The 16,474-nt window shown below is 46.6% G+C and overlaps 1 protein-coding gene across 3 annotated transcripts in view; it reads right to left on the reverse strand.

The window, feature by feature from the left end:
- Nucleotides 1–580: 580 nt before the first annotated feature.
- Nucleotides 581–16,474, reverse strand: part of LOC311127962 (putative flavin-containing monoamine oxidase A) — a 45,657-nt gene continuing 29,763 nt past the window's right edge. For all 3 annotated transcript variants that reach the window (XM_084159868.1, XM_084159867.1, XM_084159866.1), the window contains 2 exons: nt 11,010–11,110; nt 581–1,096 (listed from right to left, as the gene is read on the reverse strand). In XM_084159868.1, the coding sequence (XP_084015994.1) occupies nt 763–1,096; nt 11,010–11,110 (435 nt within the window). In that variant the 3' untranslated portion in view covers nt 581–762. The remainder of the gene's footprint in view (nt 1,097–11,009; nt 11,111–16,474) is intronic.

Raw genomic sequence — 16,474 nt, forward strand, 5'->3', positions numbered from 1 at the left:
TACAGGTCTGTGAGAGCCAGAAATCTTGCTTGTTTGTAGGTGACCAAATACTTATTTTCCACCATAATTTGCAAATAAATTCATTAAAAATCCTACAATGTGATTTTCTGGATTTTTTCCCCTCAATTTGTCTGTCATAGTTGACGTGTACGTATGATGAAAATTACAGGGCTCTCTCATCTTTTTAAGTGGGAGAACTTGCACAATTGGTGGCTGACTAAATACTTTTTTCCCCCAGTGTATTAGTGTTTTACATATATTTTTTAGAAATGTTGTAATTTTTCTTCCAATTTCACATTACAGAGTATTTTGTGTAGATCGTTGACAAAAAAATGACAATTAAATCAATTTTAATCCCACTTTGTAACACAACAAAATGTGGAAAAAGTCAAGGGATATGAACACTTTCTGACTGCCCTGAATGGCTTAATACGACTGTAGGGAATGTTCATATATAAAAACCTTTACATATAATTTCATTTACTTACAGTACAATGCAGTCAAAACTAAAAGTTGTTTTTCTGTATAGTCCCCCCCCACCCCCCCCACCCCACCACCACCACCACCACCAACACCACCATATTATACCCATTATACCGTACAAGCAATACATTTCTTTAAATGAAAAATGTCCACTCGACAAACAGAGTGTTTACCGTACTGTATGTCACAGATAATTCAATCGTATTAAACATCTTTACATATCTGTGAACGGTGGCATTTCCCTCTCAAGTGGATGTTTTGTCAACACAACAGCATTTTTTACTGCCACAAAGCAAACCTCCGCAGCACTACCTGCCGAGCCTGTCCAATCCAGTCTCGGTGGAGCTGTGGCTGAGCCAATAGTACAGCAGTGGCCATGAGCGTTATGATGATCAGAGCCCTACGGAGATGGGATGTGGAAGGTATGGGTTGGCATGGTCCAGACTCATGGTTCTGGTTCTGGGCAGCCTGCACAGCCTCCTGCTCCTCTTGTGTCAGGCTGAAAGGGCACAGCTTGGCTAGGACCTCCAGGGCTGCCCTCTGACCTGACTGAATTGCCCCATCCATGTAGCCACACCACTGGGTGGCCGTCTCCGTGCCGGCCCAGTGGATCCTGAGAAGGAGAGTTCATTTTATTTGTTTATTTGGATCCCCATTGGCTTTTGCAGAAGCAGCAGCTATTCTTCCTGGGATCCACAAAAAAACACAAAACATGACAAGTAACAAAACACTGATACACTCACAGACGAGGACCGTCACACAAATGTAAAATACAACAATATACAAACAATACAACAAAAAAATGAAATAACAATACAAACACTACAACCCCCAAAAAATCATGTGTGTGTTAGAGTGTGTCTGTGTGTGTGTGTGTCCCCTCACAGTCCCTGCTGTTCCATTAGATTTTGTTGAATCTTTTTTGCTGTTGCTTGAGTAATTGGAGCTGGAAAGGAGTTCCATGTGTTGCCGTGAATTCGTTATGGACTTGGGGACTGTGAAGAGACCCCTAGTGGCATGTCTTGTGGGGTACAGTATGTATGTGTGTCTGAGATTAATGTTATTTGATTATGTAGACAATCTGGAATTTTCATCACAGTAATATTTGTCATAAAAACTAGAAGAGAAGCAGTTAATCTCTCGTCAACCCTCAATCAGGAAATACTGGCATGCAGTTAAAGCCATGTTGCTCTGTTTTGAGCCAGCTGCAGCTTTTCTAGGTTTTTCTTTGCTGCACTTGACCATATTACCAGACAGTAATCAAGATGGGACAAGACCAGAGCCTGAACAACTAGTACAGTTGATTTATTTAAATTTTTATAACAGACAATTTGACGAACTGACTTGTTGGAAAGGTGGCATCCTATGATGGTGCCACGTTGAAAGTCACTGAGCTCTTCAGTAAGGCCATTCTACTGCCAACGTTTGGCTATGGAGATTGCATGGCTGTGTGCTCGATTTCATACACCTGTCAGCAACGGGTGTGGCTGAAATAGCCAAATCCACTAATTTGAAGGGGTGTCCACATACTTTTGTATATATAGTGTAGCTACAATGCTAATAGTTGTGGATGTATTTAAGACCAGTTTATTATTAATCACCCATTCTGATACTGACTGTAACTCCTGATTTAGAATTGCAGTGAGCTCACTGGCTTTGGGTGCTGACATGTAGAGTATGGAATCATCCGCATTCACAGTTATCACTCCCTGCCAGCTGTCTTCACACTGAAATGTTTATCATGCTTATTTCATTGCCTGTCAATGCTAAATAGGAACAGATTTCAATGATGAGAGTACAATGTATTTGCTTCCTGACAAGCAGGGGTGATTATCTATGACATCAGAGTGAAAGATTATGAGAAATGACACCTGCACTAATAATTTGCTCCAAACAGGACAACATGAGTAGAGGCGCCGGAGAAGATGGCTGCCGTTTTACAGCCCTCTAACCAATTGTACTATTATGTGTGTTTTTCCGCGTTATTTGTAATTTATTGTGTACATAATGTTTCTGCCATTGTCTCTTATAACCAAAAAGAGCTTCTGGATATCAGGACAGCGATTACTCACCTCGTATTGGACGACTATTTTTTCTTCAACGAGGCGGCCACGAAGGATATCCTACAGACACCCGACAAGGCCCAAATCCCCGTCATTCGCATGAGAAAGAGACGGAGATATCGTGGACGTAGGTCGGGGTGCCTTGTAAGGATCCGACGGCGAGCAAGTAAACTGCCTCTCCCATCAATTCTATTAGCCAATCTTCAATCATTTGAGAATAAATTGGATGACCTAAGATTATGGTTATCCTACCAACGGGACAATCAAACTGTAATATCTTATGTTTCACCGAGTCGTGGCTGAACGACGACATGGACAACATACAGCTAGCGGGCTTTACGCTACATCGGCAGGATAGAACAGCTGACTCCGGTAAGACAAGGGGTGGCAGTCTGTGTATATTTGTAAACAACAGCTGGTGCACAAAATCAAATACTAAGGAAGTCTCAAGGTTTTTCTCGCCTGAGGTAGAGTATCTTATGATAAGCTGTAGACCACACTATTTACCAAGAGAGTTTTCATCTATATTTTTCATAGCTGTCTATTTACCACCACAAACCAATGCTGGCATTAAGATTGCACTGAATGAGCTGTATAAGGCCATAAGTCAACAGGAAAACGCTCATCCAGAGGCAGCGCTCCTAGTGGCCGGGGACTTTAATGAAAGGAAACTTAAATCCGTTCTACCTGATTTCTACCAGCATGTTAAATGTGCAACCAGAGGAAAAAAAACTCTAGACCACCTTTACTCCACACACAGAGACGCATACAAAGCTCTCCCTCGCCCTCCATTTGGCAAATCTGACCATAACGCTATCCTCCTGATTCCTGCTTATAAGCAAAAACTAAAGCAGGAAGCACCAGTGACTCGGTTAATAAAAAAAGTGGTCAGATGACGCAGATACTAACCTACAGGACTGTTTTGCTAGCACAGACTGGAACATGTTCCGGGATTCTTCAGATAGCATTGAGGAGTACATCACATCAGTCACTGGCTTCATCAATAAGTGCATCGATGATGTCGTCCCCACAGTGACCGTACGTACATACCCCAACCAGAAGCCATGGATTACAGGAAACATCCGCACTGAGCTAAAGGGTAGAGCTGCCGATTTCAAGGAGCGGGACTCTAACCCGGACGCTTATAAGAAATCCCGCTATGCCCTCCGACGAACCATCAAACAGGCAAAGAGTCAATACAGGACTAAGATTGAATCGGACTACACCGGCTCTGACGCTCGTCAGATGTGGCAGGGCTTGAAAACTATTACAGACTACAAAGGGAAGCACAGCCGCGAGCTGCCCAGTGACACAAGACTTCCAGACGAGCTAAACCACTTCTATGCTCGCTTCGAGGCAAGCAATATTGAAGCATGCATGAGAGCACCAGCTGTTCCAGATGACTATGTGATCACGCTCTCCGTAGCCGATGTGAGTAAGACTTTTAAGCAGGTCAACATTCACAAGGCCGCAGGGCCAGACGGATTACCAGGACGTGTACTCCGAGCATGTGCTGACCAACTGGCAAGTGTCTTCACTAACATTTTCAACATGTCCCTGACTGAGTCTGTAATACCAACATGTTTCAAGCAGACCACCATAGTCCCCGTGCCCAAGGACACTAAGATAACCTGCCTAAATGACTACCGACCCGTAGCACTGACGTCTGTAGCCATGAAGTGCTTTGAAAGGCTGGTCATGGCTCACATCAACACCATTATCCCAGAAACCCTAGACCCACTCCAATTTGCATACCGCCCCAACAGATCCACAGATGATGCAATCTCTATTGCACTCCACACTGCCCTTTCCCACCTGGACAAGAGGAACACCTACGTGAGAATGCTATTCATTGACTACAGCTCAGCATTCAACACCATAGTGCCCTCAAAGCTCATCACTAAGCTAAGGATCCTGGGACTAAACACCTCCCTCTGCAACTGGATCCTGGACTTCCTGACGGGCCACCCCCAGGTGGTAAGGGTAGGTAACAACACATCTGCCACACTGATCCTCAACACGGGGGCCCCTCAGGGGTGCGTGCTCAGTCCCCTCCTGTACTCCCTGTTCACCCATGACTGCATGGCCAGGCAAGACTCCAACACCATCATTAAGTTTGCCGACACAACAGTGGTAAGCCTGATCACCGACAACGATGAGACAGCCTATAGGGAGGAGGTCAGAGACCTGGCCGTGTGGTGCCAGGATAACAAATCAAATCAAATCAAATTGTATTGGCCACATGTGCTGAATACAACAGGTGCAGACATTACAGTGAAATGCTTACTTACAGCCCTTAACCAACAGTGCATTTATTTTTAACAAAAAATAAAAAATAAAACAACAACAAAAAAAGTGTTGAGAAAAAAAGAGCAGAAGTAAAATAAAATAACAGTAGGGAGGCTATATATACAGGGGGGTACCGGTGCAGAGTCCATGTGCGGGGCACCGGATAGTTGAGGTAGTTGAAGTAATATGTACATGTGGGTAGAGCTAAAGTGACTATGCATAAATAATTAACAGAGTAGCAGCAGCGTAAAAGGATGGGGTGGGGGGGGCAGTGCAAATAATATAATAATTTAATATGCCATTTAGCAGATGCTTTTATCCAAAGCGACTTACAGTCATGCGTGCATACATGTTTTTTTTGTGTATGGGGTCCCGGGGATCGAACCCACTACCTTGGCGTTACAAGCGCCGTGCTCTACCAGCTGAGCTACAGAGGACCACAGTAGTCCGGGTAGCCATGATTAGCTGTTCAGGAGTCTTATGGCTTGGGGGTAGAAGCTGTTGAGAAGTCTTTTGGACCTAGACTTGGCACTCCGGTACCGCTTGCCGTGCGGTAGCAGAGAGAACAGTCTATGACTAGGGTGGCTGGAGTCTTTGACAATTTTGAGGGCCTTCCTCTGACACCGCCTGGTATAGAGGTCCTGGATGGCAGGAAGCTTGGCCCCAGTGATGTACTGGGCCGTACGCACTACCCTCTGTAGTGCCTTGCGGTCGGAGGCCAAGCAGTTGCCATACCAGGCAGTGATGCAACCAGTCAGGATGCTCTTGATGGTGCAGCTGTAGAATTTTTTGAGGATCTGAGGACCCATGCCAAATCTTTTCAGTGTCCTGAGGGGGAATAGGCTTTGTTGTGCCCTCTTCACGACTGTCTTGGTGTGTTTGGACCAAAACTCTACAGCTGCACCATCGAGAGCATCCTGACTGGTTGCATCACCGCCTGGTATGGCAACTGTTCGGCCTCCAACCGCAAGGCACTACAGAGGGTAGTGCGTACGGCCCAGTACATCACTGGGGCCAAGCTTCCTGCCATCCAGGACCTCTATACCAGGCGGTGTCAGAGGAAGGCCCTCAAAATTGTCAAAGACTCCAGCCACCCTAGTCATAGACTGTTCTCTCTGCTACCGCACGGCAAGCGGTACCAGAGTGCCAAGTCTAGGTCCAAAAGACTTCTCAACAGCTTCTACCCCCAAGCCATAACACTCCTGAACAGCTAATTATGGCTACCCGGACTATTTGCACTGCCCCCCCACCCCATCTTTTTACGCTGCTGCTACTCTGTTAATAATTTACGCATAGTCACTTTAACTCTACCCACATGTACATATTACTTCAACTACCTCAACTAGCCGGTGCCCCCGCACATTGACTCTGCACCGGTACCTCCCTGTATATATAGCCTCCCTACTGTTATTTTATTTTACTTCTGCTCTTTTTTTCTCAACACTTTTTTGTTGTTGTTTTATTTTACTTTTTTATAAAAAATAAATGCACTGTTGGTTAAGGGCTGTAAATAAGAATGTCACTGTAATGTCTGCACCTGTTGTATTCGGCGCATGTGGCCAATACAATTTGATTTCATTTGATTTGAACATGGGTTCTTTACTTCTGATTGAGATATTAACACTTCACAAACAAAGGCATTTGGGAGTGTTTTTTTTTCTAAGCTCTAGAAGAAATGGAGTGTTGCAATATTAAACCCTTGTCAATTAAAGGGCACCTTACTCCAAACCTTTGCTAATAGAGAGTCTGTAGTAGAACACTCCGATCTAAAATGTAATTAGGTACTATTACACGACTCTGAAGAAAAAACACAAGACTTGCAGCTTTTTCACTGACTCTCAACATCTATAAATAAAAACAATGTCCAGATGTTCTAGCAGATATATTTTTTTGAAGGATTGTTTTTGGGATGAATGTGTTATTTCTCATGGTTAAAAGAGGCTGTTTTCTGTGCACAGTGTTTACTCTGCATGCATTATGGATGCGTAGGCTTACCTATGCCTACCTATGCCTGAACCCCTTGGGTCACTTTACCCACAGTGCCTTTCACCAACTGTATGGGTCTCTCTCTCTCTCTCTCTCTCTCTCTCTCTCTCTCTCTCTCTCTCTCTCTCTCTCTCTCTCTCTCTCTCTCTCTCTCTCTCTCTCTCTCTCTCTCTCTCTCTCTCTCTCTCTCTCTCTCTCTCTCTCTCTCTCTCTCTCTCTCTCTCTCTCCTCTCCTGTCTCTGCTGCAGGCGTTCTGGCGTGAGAAGGGTTTCTCGGGAGAGATAGTGGCACACAGTTATAATGAAGGGTAGAACAAGAGTTTGTCCAGCACAATAACAAACACCCACTGGTTAGGGTCTTACATTATTTAAAATCTCCCCTAATTATGCAGTGATCTTATAGCACCTTATGGGTCTGGATGAGAGATATGGGAGGTTTGGGTAATCCACAGATTCTGTTGGGTTCTATATGGGCATTCCTGCTTGCATATATGTGCTGGATGAATGCCAAGGTCAGATCATCTCCTTGAGGTTCCATTTCACATTATGGATAACGCTGCTGCAGCCCAGTGGTGACCTTACGTAATGAGCTTCCCATGGTCCCCACGGACTTAATGCCATTATAGAAATGCATTACCTGCTTGAACGTCTCAGTCTTCCTTTAGCCATCTCTCTCTCTCGCTTTAATTTTTCTTCATCCCTCTTTTTCTCTCTCCATCCCTTTCTCTCTCTGTCTTTTCCTTTCCCACATGAAAAAACACTATAGTATACTTAAGCAATAAGGCACGAGGCGGTTTATAATAGTAATAATTCTATAATAGCAATAATAGCAATAAGGCACCTCGGAGGTTTGTGGTATATGGCCAATATACCATGGCTAAGGGCTGTTCTTTTGCATAACACAAAGCGGAGTTGTGTTAGGCTTTGAAACAACATCCACAACAACCATGTTTTACACTGTTTCAATCTGCTGTTGAACTTCTTTCTTCAAATTGATCATCACAGTGAGGTGAGTTATAAAAGTACAATAAGCCTACTGTTTTGATGATAAGTGTTTGATGTGATTTTGAATTGCATTTGTATTGATGTCAGAGTGGTTATAGGGACAATAGAGCCCTAAGCACTAGGCGATTAGGACCTGATGGTAGTTAGCAAGTTCAGTACTACCAAAGCATGTCTAGAGTGCATAAAAGGAGGTTACCGCAACTCAACGGTCATATGGAATTGTACTGCGGTCATGACTCATGACTGCCATGTGGCAGTAATACAGTCACCACAACAGCCCTAGAAAGAAAAAGTGTATAATATAGTCTAAATACTATCTATAGTACAAATACTATAGTGTTCACTGTAGCGTTTTTGCAAACTTTACTCTAGTATTCACTGCAGTGTTTACTGTAGTATAGTGTAGTATTTACAGTTAACTATTGTATAAATACTGTAGTAAAAGAAAACTAGTATATAATATAGTAATCAATGTAGTGCTTTTGCCGATTGTAGTATACTGTAATATTTACTATAGTGTTTTTGTTTATTATGTTTGAAGTGGAGTCTTTTTCCTTGAGTGGAGAAATATTTTCCATAGCCTGTAGTCAGGTAGGTAGGTAGGTAGGTACAGTATGTAGGTAGGTAGGTCAGATAGTTCAGCGCTTCTGCTCTTTTCCATAACCTGTATGGAACACAATATACAGTGCATTCGGAAAGTACTCAGACCCCTTGACTTTTTCCATATTTTGTTACTTTACAGCCTTATTCTAAAATTGATTAAATTAAACATATGCCTAACTAATCTACACACAATACCCCATAATGACAAAGCAAAAACAGGTTTTTAGAATGTTTTTGGAAATGTATAAAAAACAAACAAAAAAATACCTTACTTACATAAGTATTCAGATTGTTTGCTATGAGACTTGAAATTGAACTCAGGTGCATCCTGTTTCCATTGATCATCCTTGAGATGTTTCTACAACTTGATTGGAGTCCACCTGTGGTAAATTCAATTGATTGGACATGTTTTGGAAAGGCACAAACCTGTCTATATAAGGTCTCACAGTTGACAGTGCATGTCAGAGAAAGAAACAAGCCATTGACGTCGAGGAATTGTCCGTAGAGCTCAGAGACAGAATTGTGTTGAGGCACAGATCTGGGGAAGGGTACCAAAAAATGTCTACAGCATTGAAGGTCCCCAAGAACACAATGGCCTCCATCATTCTTAAATGGAAGAAGTTTGGAACTAACAACACTCTTCTTAGAGCTGGCCGCCCAGCTAAACTGAGCAATCGGGGGAGAAGGGCCTTGGTCAGGGAGGTGACCAAGAACCCGATGGTCACTCTGACAGAGCTCCAGAGTTCCTCTGTGGTGATGGGAGAATCTTCCAAAAGGACAACCATCTCTGCAGCACTCCACCAATCAGGCCTTTATGGTAGAGAGTGGCCAGACGGAAGCCACTCCTCAGTAAAAGACACATGACAGCCTGCTTGGAGTTTGCCAAAAGGCACCTAAAGGACTCTCAGACCATGAGAAACAAGATTCTCTGGTCTGATGAAACCAAGATTGAACTCTTTGGCCTGAATGCCAAGCGTCACGTCTGGAGGAAACCTGGCACCATCCCTACGATGATGCATGGTGGTGGCAGCATCATGCTGTGGGGATGTTTTTCAGCAGCAGGGACTGGGAGACTAGTCAGGATCGAAGGAAAGATGAACGGGGCAAAGTACAGAGAGATCCTTGATGAAAACCTGCTCCAGAGCACTCAGGACCTCAGATTGGGGCAAAGGTTCACCTTCCAATAGGAAAACGACCCTAAGCACACAGCCAAGACAACGCAGGAGTGGCTTCGGGACAAGTCTCTGAATGTCCTTGAGTGGCCCAGCCAGAGCCCGCACTTGAACCCAATCGAACATCTCTGGAGAGACCTGAAAGAAACTGTGCAGTGACGCTCCCCATCCAACCTGGCAGAGCTTGAGAGGATCTGCAGAGGAGATTGGGAGAAACTCTCTAAATACAGGTGTGCCAACCTTGTAGCGTCATACCCAAGAAGACTCAAGGCTGTAATCGCTGCCAAAGGTTCTTCAAGAAAGTATGTAAATGTATATTTCTGTTTTCTTTATTTAGAATACATTTGCACAAAAAAACATTTTTTTGTTTTTGTTTTGTCATTACGGGGTATTGTGTGTACATTGATGAGGGGGGAAAAAAACAATTTAATCCATTTTAGAATAAGTCTGTAACGTAACAAAATGTGGAAAAAGTCAAGGGATCTGAATACTTTCCGAATGCACTGTATGGTCTATACTTGGCATGTAGGTTTCAATTACGGGTGGCACAAATTGCGATATGGGGTAGGGGAATGGGCAGGGTATACAGTATGCAAATTGAATACTGTGGTATTTAATATAGTTTAAAAAGTGTAGTGTTTTTGCGGACTGTAGTGTTTTTGCAGATAATACTGTAGTATTTAGTGTAGTATACTACAACATTCTATAATAAGTACTACACCTGATCGAGGGATACTACAATGTGTAGTATAGTATTCTACAGTATACTACAGTTTACTATAGAATTCTAAAGTAAATACTGTAGTATTCTATAGTAAACTGTAGTCTTTTTTCATGTGGGCTCTTTCTCTCTACATCTATCTTTCTCTCTCTCTCATCCCTCTTTCACTATCTCCCCCTCTCTTTCCCCCTCTTTTCATCCTTTTCTCTCTCATTCTCTCTTGTCCATGGATGAGCATCCGTTCAGCTGTGTGCATCTCCTAACAGGCCATTACAAATGGATCATTTGACCGTTTCCCAAGAAAGTGATGTCCCCTCCGACCCTGCGTCCATTTTCCTTGGGCCTCGACGAATGTAATCACTCATATTGTTCTCCTTTTTGTTAGTTGAGGTCGTTGCTCAGGGGTTAGCGGGTGCTGGTGCTGGTGCTGGTTTGTTATGGGGCCATATGGTGGTTACAGAGGCTGATTGTGTGTGTGTGTGTGTGTTCTGGTGGAAGGAAAGAGAACAGACAAGATGTGTGTGGTGAAGGAGTAGGGTGTAATAGCTTTCATTGGTAAATATAGACAGGGTAGATATGTCAGTGGTGTTACGTGCAGGTAGAATGATGCAGATGAAGAGGAGGGATGGAGGGAACTAGAGGGGAGGTTTAGAACAGTAGCAGTTTAGCAGTTAGCAGGGTTTATTACCTGCCACAGGGCCTGCGGAGGCTGTGGTGGTAATATGTCAGCATCCCTGGTGCCATGACATTAACAGGACACCCCCCGCTGTACTCCTCCAAGGCCCAGTCCTGACAACACACAGCAGAACACATCTAGAACACACAGTCCTGCAACACAACGCCACACAATACACACAGTAGAACACACAGCTAGAACATTCAGTCCTAGAGACAACAACACAACACACCTCTATTTACTACAACAACAGAAGTAGAGACACACAAACAAAGGCTTCTCTATTTACTACATGTACAGTACAACAGCTTTTATGTTCATGTGTTTACATTCATATCCACTTCGTGTTGAAATTAATCAATTACTGGAAACTAGGAATTCCTAAGAAAAGATAACGAGGTTTGTGCTTTTCTCTGTAACATTATGCTGCTTTTCACTGTAACATTATACTGCTTTTCTCTGTAACATTATGCTGATTTTCTCTGTAACATTATGCTGCTTTTCTCTGTAACATTATGTTGCTTTTCTCTGTAACATTATGCTGATTTTCTATGTAACATTGTTGCTTTTCACTGTAACATTATGCTGCTTTTCTCTGTAACATTATGCTGCTTTTCACTGTAACATTATGCTGCTTTTCTCTGTAACATTATACTGCTTTTCACTGTACATTATGCTGCTTTTCTCTGTAACATTATGCTGATTTTCTCTGTAACTGTTAGGTTGGGTGGGGGACTCAGGTGCAGAGACGGACACACGGACAAAGAGGGTGAATTAGGATGTAGTTTATTCAGCGTGTATTGGCAGAGAGAAGCAGTTCAGGGTGGAGTAGCTTCAGGCCGGGGTAGGAGCTGAGTGGGGTGGAGAGCCAGTAGTCCTGAGAGCTGGATGACGAGGATATCAGACAACAGAGGAGCAGGTTGCGGCGTGGGAATGGCAGGCAGGCAGGCAGCAGGAACAGACGGGATCACAGGTGGTGTAGGAACGAACTGGCGCTGGAGAGGTGTCCAGCCCGGGTAGATAACTGCTGGTTGATTGGTGACAATGAGCTGCAGCTGGATGTAACTGATCTTGTGAGAGAATGGCCACGCCCCCTGACCTAGATCCTCTGACTGGGCTGCACAGCAGGGGGAGACAGACACAACCAACACACACAGGGGAAAAAGGGAAAGGAAAACAAGCGGGGACAGGAACAACAGTGCCGGACCGTAACAGTACCCCCCCCTCAACGGGCGCCACCCGGCGACCCACCCGGCTTGTCCCTATGGAAATCAGCCACCAGCTGCGGATCCAGTATAAACCGTCGGGGAATCCAGGACCTCTCCTCGGGACCGTATCCCTCCCAGTCCACCAGGTACTGAAGCCCTCTTCCACGCCTCCGGACGTCCAGCAGTCTCCGCACCGTGTAGGCTGGATGGTCGTCAATAATACGCGGTGGCGGAGGGGGATCCACAGGCGGACACAAAGGGCTGGAGGAGACCAGCTTCAGCTGGGACACGTGAAATGTAGGATGGACTCTCATGGCCTGGGGAAGCTTCAACCGAACAGCCGAAGGGTTGATGATGGAGTCGATCTCGAAAGGACCCAAATACCGGGGCGACAGCTTACGGGAGTCAGTGCGCAGGGGGATGTTGCTGGAGGAGAGCCAGACTCGCTGACCAGGCTGGAACTGGGGAGCGACTACCCTGTGCCTGTCCGCCACTCTCTTGTTGCGCTCTGCTGTCCGTAGAAGGGCCTCACGGGTGTCCACCCACACCTTGCGGCAGCGACGAAGGTTATCCTGAACTGACGGGACGGTTAACTCCTTTTCCTGAGACGGGAACAATGGCGGTTGGTACCCCAAAGCCGCCTCAAATGGTGAAAGGCCGGTGGCATATGAGGTGAGGGAATTGTGGGCATATTCGACCCACGGGAGGTGTTTGGCCCAGGTGGACGGGTTCTGGGATGTCACACAGCGTAGAGCAGCCTCCAGGTCCTGATTGGTCCTCTCAGTCTGGCCATTGGACTGGGGATGGAAACCTGATGAGAGACTGACAGAGGCACCCAGAGCAGAACAAAACTCCTTCCATACCCGAGAAATGAACTGTGGACCTCTATCGGACACTATGTCCACAGGTATTCCATGGGGACGGAATACATGTAAGACAAAGAGGTCGGCTGTCTCACTGGCAGACGGTAATTTTGGTAATGCAACAAAATGGGCAGATTTAGAGAATCTGTCCACGATGGTGAGTATGGTGTCATTACCCTCAGACATAGGAAGTCCAGTGACGAAGTCCAAGGCCACGTGAGACCAAGGACGACTCGGGACTGGGAGAGGCCGCAGCAGGCCCGAAGGAGCCCGGTGGGAAGCCTTATTTTGGGCACAGATGGAACAGGCCGCCACGTACTCCCGGACGTCAGTCTCGACGGATGGCCACCAAAAGTGCCTCTTCAGTAGCGACAGTGTACGGTTCATACCAGGGTGGCAGGAGAAGCGCGAGGTGTGGACCCAGTTGAGCACTTGCGGCCGCACGGCTGCGGGAACATAGAGAAGGTCGGGGGGGCCATCGGCCGGTCCAGGTTCCGACTCTTGTGCCGATCGGACGAGGGACTCGATTTCCCAGTGAACAGCCGCCACCAAACAGGAAGCGGGCAGAACAGGTTCAGGATTGCTGGAGTCTTCATTGTCTGTAAACTGGCGAGAGAGAGCATCAGGCTTGACATTACGTGTGCCAGGACGATATGTTAAAATAAACTTGAACCTGCTGAAGAACAGAGCCCATCTGGCCTGACGGGAGTTTAGCCTCTTGGATGACTGGATGTAAGCCAGGTTCTTGTGGTCTGTCCAGACTATGAAGGGTTGCTCTGCTCCGTCTAGCCAGTGCCTCCACTCCTCCAACGCCAACTTGACAGCAAGCAACTCCCGGTTACCCACGTCGTAGTTCTTCTCAGCAGGGGTCAATCTCCTGGAGAAAAAGGCCACAGGATGGAGCTTCTGGTCCGTGGGGGAACGTTGTGACAGGACAGCCCCCACCCCCGAATCAGAGGCGTCCACTTCCACAATAAACTGCAAACTAGTGTCTGGATGAATAAGAACAGGTGAGGTGGTGAACAGTTCCTTCAATGTACTCACGGCTGACTCGGCCTCAGGCGTCCACAGGAATGGCACCTTTGGGGAGGTGAGCTTGGTCAGGGGGGCAACCACTCGGCTGAAACCCCTGATGAAGCGGCGGTAGAAGTTGGCGAAGCCCAGGAAGCGTTGTAGCTGCTTCCGAGACGTGGGTGTGGGCCACTCCACAACCGCTCTGATCTTGTCAGGGTCTGGTGACACTTGTCCCCGCTCGATAATAAAGCCCAAAAAGGGGACGGACTGCCGGTGGAACTCACATTTTTCTGCTTTCACATACAGTTTATTTTCCAGGAGGCGTTGGAGGACCAGACGGACGTGGGAGACGTGTTCATCCTGTGACTTAGAGAATATTAGAATGTCATCCAAATAGACAAACACAAAACGGTGTAGAAAATCCCTCAACACATCGTTAACCATGGCCTGAAACACTGCTGGGGCGTTGGTGTGACCGAATGGCATGACTAGGTATTCAAAGTGTCCGAGAGGGGTATTGAACCCAGTTTTCCATTCGTCTCCCTGCCTGATCCTAACGAGGTGGTAAGCGTTACGCAGGTCGAGTTTGGTAAACACGGTGGCACCATGAAGGGGTTCAAAGGCTGAGTTGATGAGAGGCAGGGGGTATGTATTTCTGACTGTGATGTTATTTAGTCCTCTGTAGTCAATGCAGGGTCGTAATGTTTTGTCCTTCTTCTCTACAAAAAAAAACCCAGCACCAACAGCGGAAGATGAGGGACGAATGATGCCAGAGGCTAGGGAGTCGCCTATGTAGGTTTCCATAGCTTCTCTCTCAGGACGGGACAGATTGAAAAGCCGACTGGACGGCAAAGGGGCTCCAGGCAGTAACTCAATAGCGCAATCGTATGGCCTATGAGGTGGTAGTGAAAGTGCCTTGGACTTACTGAATACCTCGGCCAGGTCCAAGTACTCCTCAGGGACTGAAGAGAGGTCTGGGGTTTTGACAGGGGAAGCAGGGGAACCTACCGAGGGCGGAATAGCCGACCCAAGGCAAGCAGAATGGCAGTGAGTGCTCCAACTGTGTATCTTGTGGTTTTGCCAGTCAATATGGGGGTTGTGAAGGCTAAGCCAAGGGAAACCGAGGATAAGGGGGGAGGCCGAGGAGGAAACTACTTTAAACTGGATGGTTTCTTTGTGATTGCCGGACAGCATGAGAGAAACGGGGACAGTTTGGTGGGTGATGTTGGCAAACTGACGGCCGTCTATAGCGGTTACTGTTATAGGCTTAGGCAGGGGCTTAACAGGGATCTCAGCCTGAGTGACCAGGTTAACGTCAAGGAAACTATCCTCAGCACCAGAGTCAATGAGAGCAGCTAATGGGAGGGACAGATTCCTGAACTGGACTGTAGCTGGGATAACTAGACGGGGTGCTGTGGGCATTGAGTCAGGTGTAGCACTCGCAAGTACGCCCACTTTTACCTGCAAGCTTTGTCTTTTGGGCGAACCGGACAGTTAATCAGGAAATGAGTGCGGTCCCCACAGTACATGCACTCACCAACCCGCATGCGCCGTTCCTTTTCGGCAGGGGACAGACGAGCACGGCCCAGCTGCATGGGCTCGTCTAGTTCCGTGGAGGGATCCGCTGAGGTGTGTGGGCGGTGTCCGAGGGGTGGTGTTGCTCGGGTTGCAGAAAGCGAGGAGGCCCCGCCTGCGGTGTGGACCCAACCGCCCCTCTCCTGTCTCCTCTCCCATAGCCTGTTGTCTATTCGTGTAGCAAGGGAAACGAGAACATGAAGGTTAGCAGGCTCTTCACGAACAGCTAGTTCATTCTTAATCGTGTCACTTAACCCGTTAACAAACGCTCCCTGAAGAGCTTCGTCATTCCACTTGGAATCGGCTGCCAAGGTCCAAAAATCAATGGCGTATTCAGCCACGCTACCCTTGCCCTGTCGTAGCTTCAACAGTCTCTTTGTGGCGGTCCCGGCATGGTCCGGGTGATCAAACACAACTTTCAATTGAGAGGAAAAATCGTCAAACGACAGGCTGGCAATCTGCTGAGTAGAACAAGCCGCTTCTGCCCAAATCAAAGCTTTGCCCCTCAGTAACCCCAGAGCGTAATGTACCTTTGATGATTCCGTGGAGAAAGACAGGGGCTTCTGTTGGAACACCAAGCGGCACTGAAGCAGGAAACCACGGCATTTGTTCAGGTCCCCGGTGAAAGGTTCGGGTGAGGTTGTAGGTGGTTCCCGAAGGGCAGGAGCGGAAGCCGAGCCAGGAGCCACTGGCGGAGGAGAAGCAGAGGGAGGAAGAGTAGTGAGTGTTACCAGGTTAGCTACCTGAGAGGTGAGATGAGATACTTGATCCAACCACCGCTGGTTGTTATCCAATAGAGACCGGATGAGTTGGTCGT

This window comes from Coregonus lavaretus (assembly GCF_964263955.1).
Source record: "Coregonus lavaretus genome assembly, chromosome: 4".
Lineage (NCBI taxonomy): Eukaryota > Metazoa > Chordata > Actinopteri > Salmoniformes > Salmonidae > Coregonus > Coregonus lavaretus.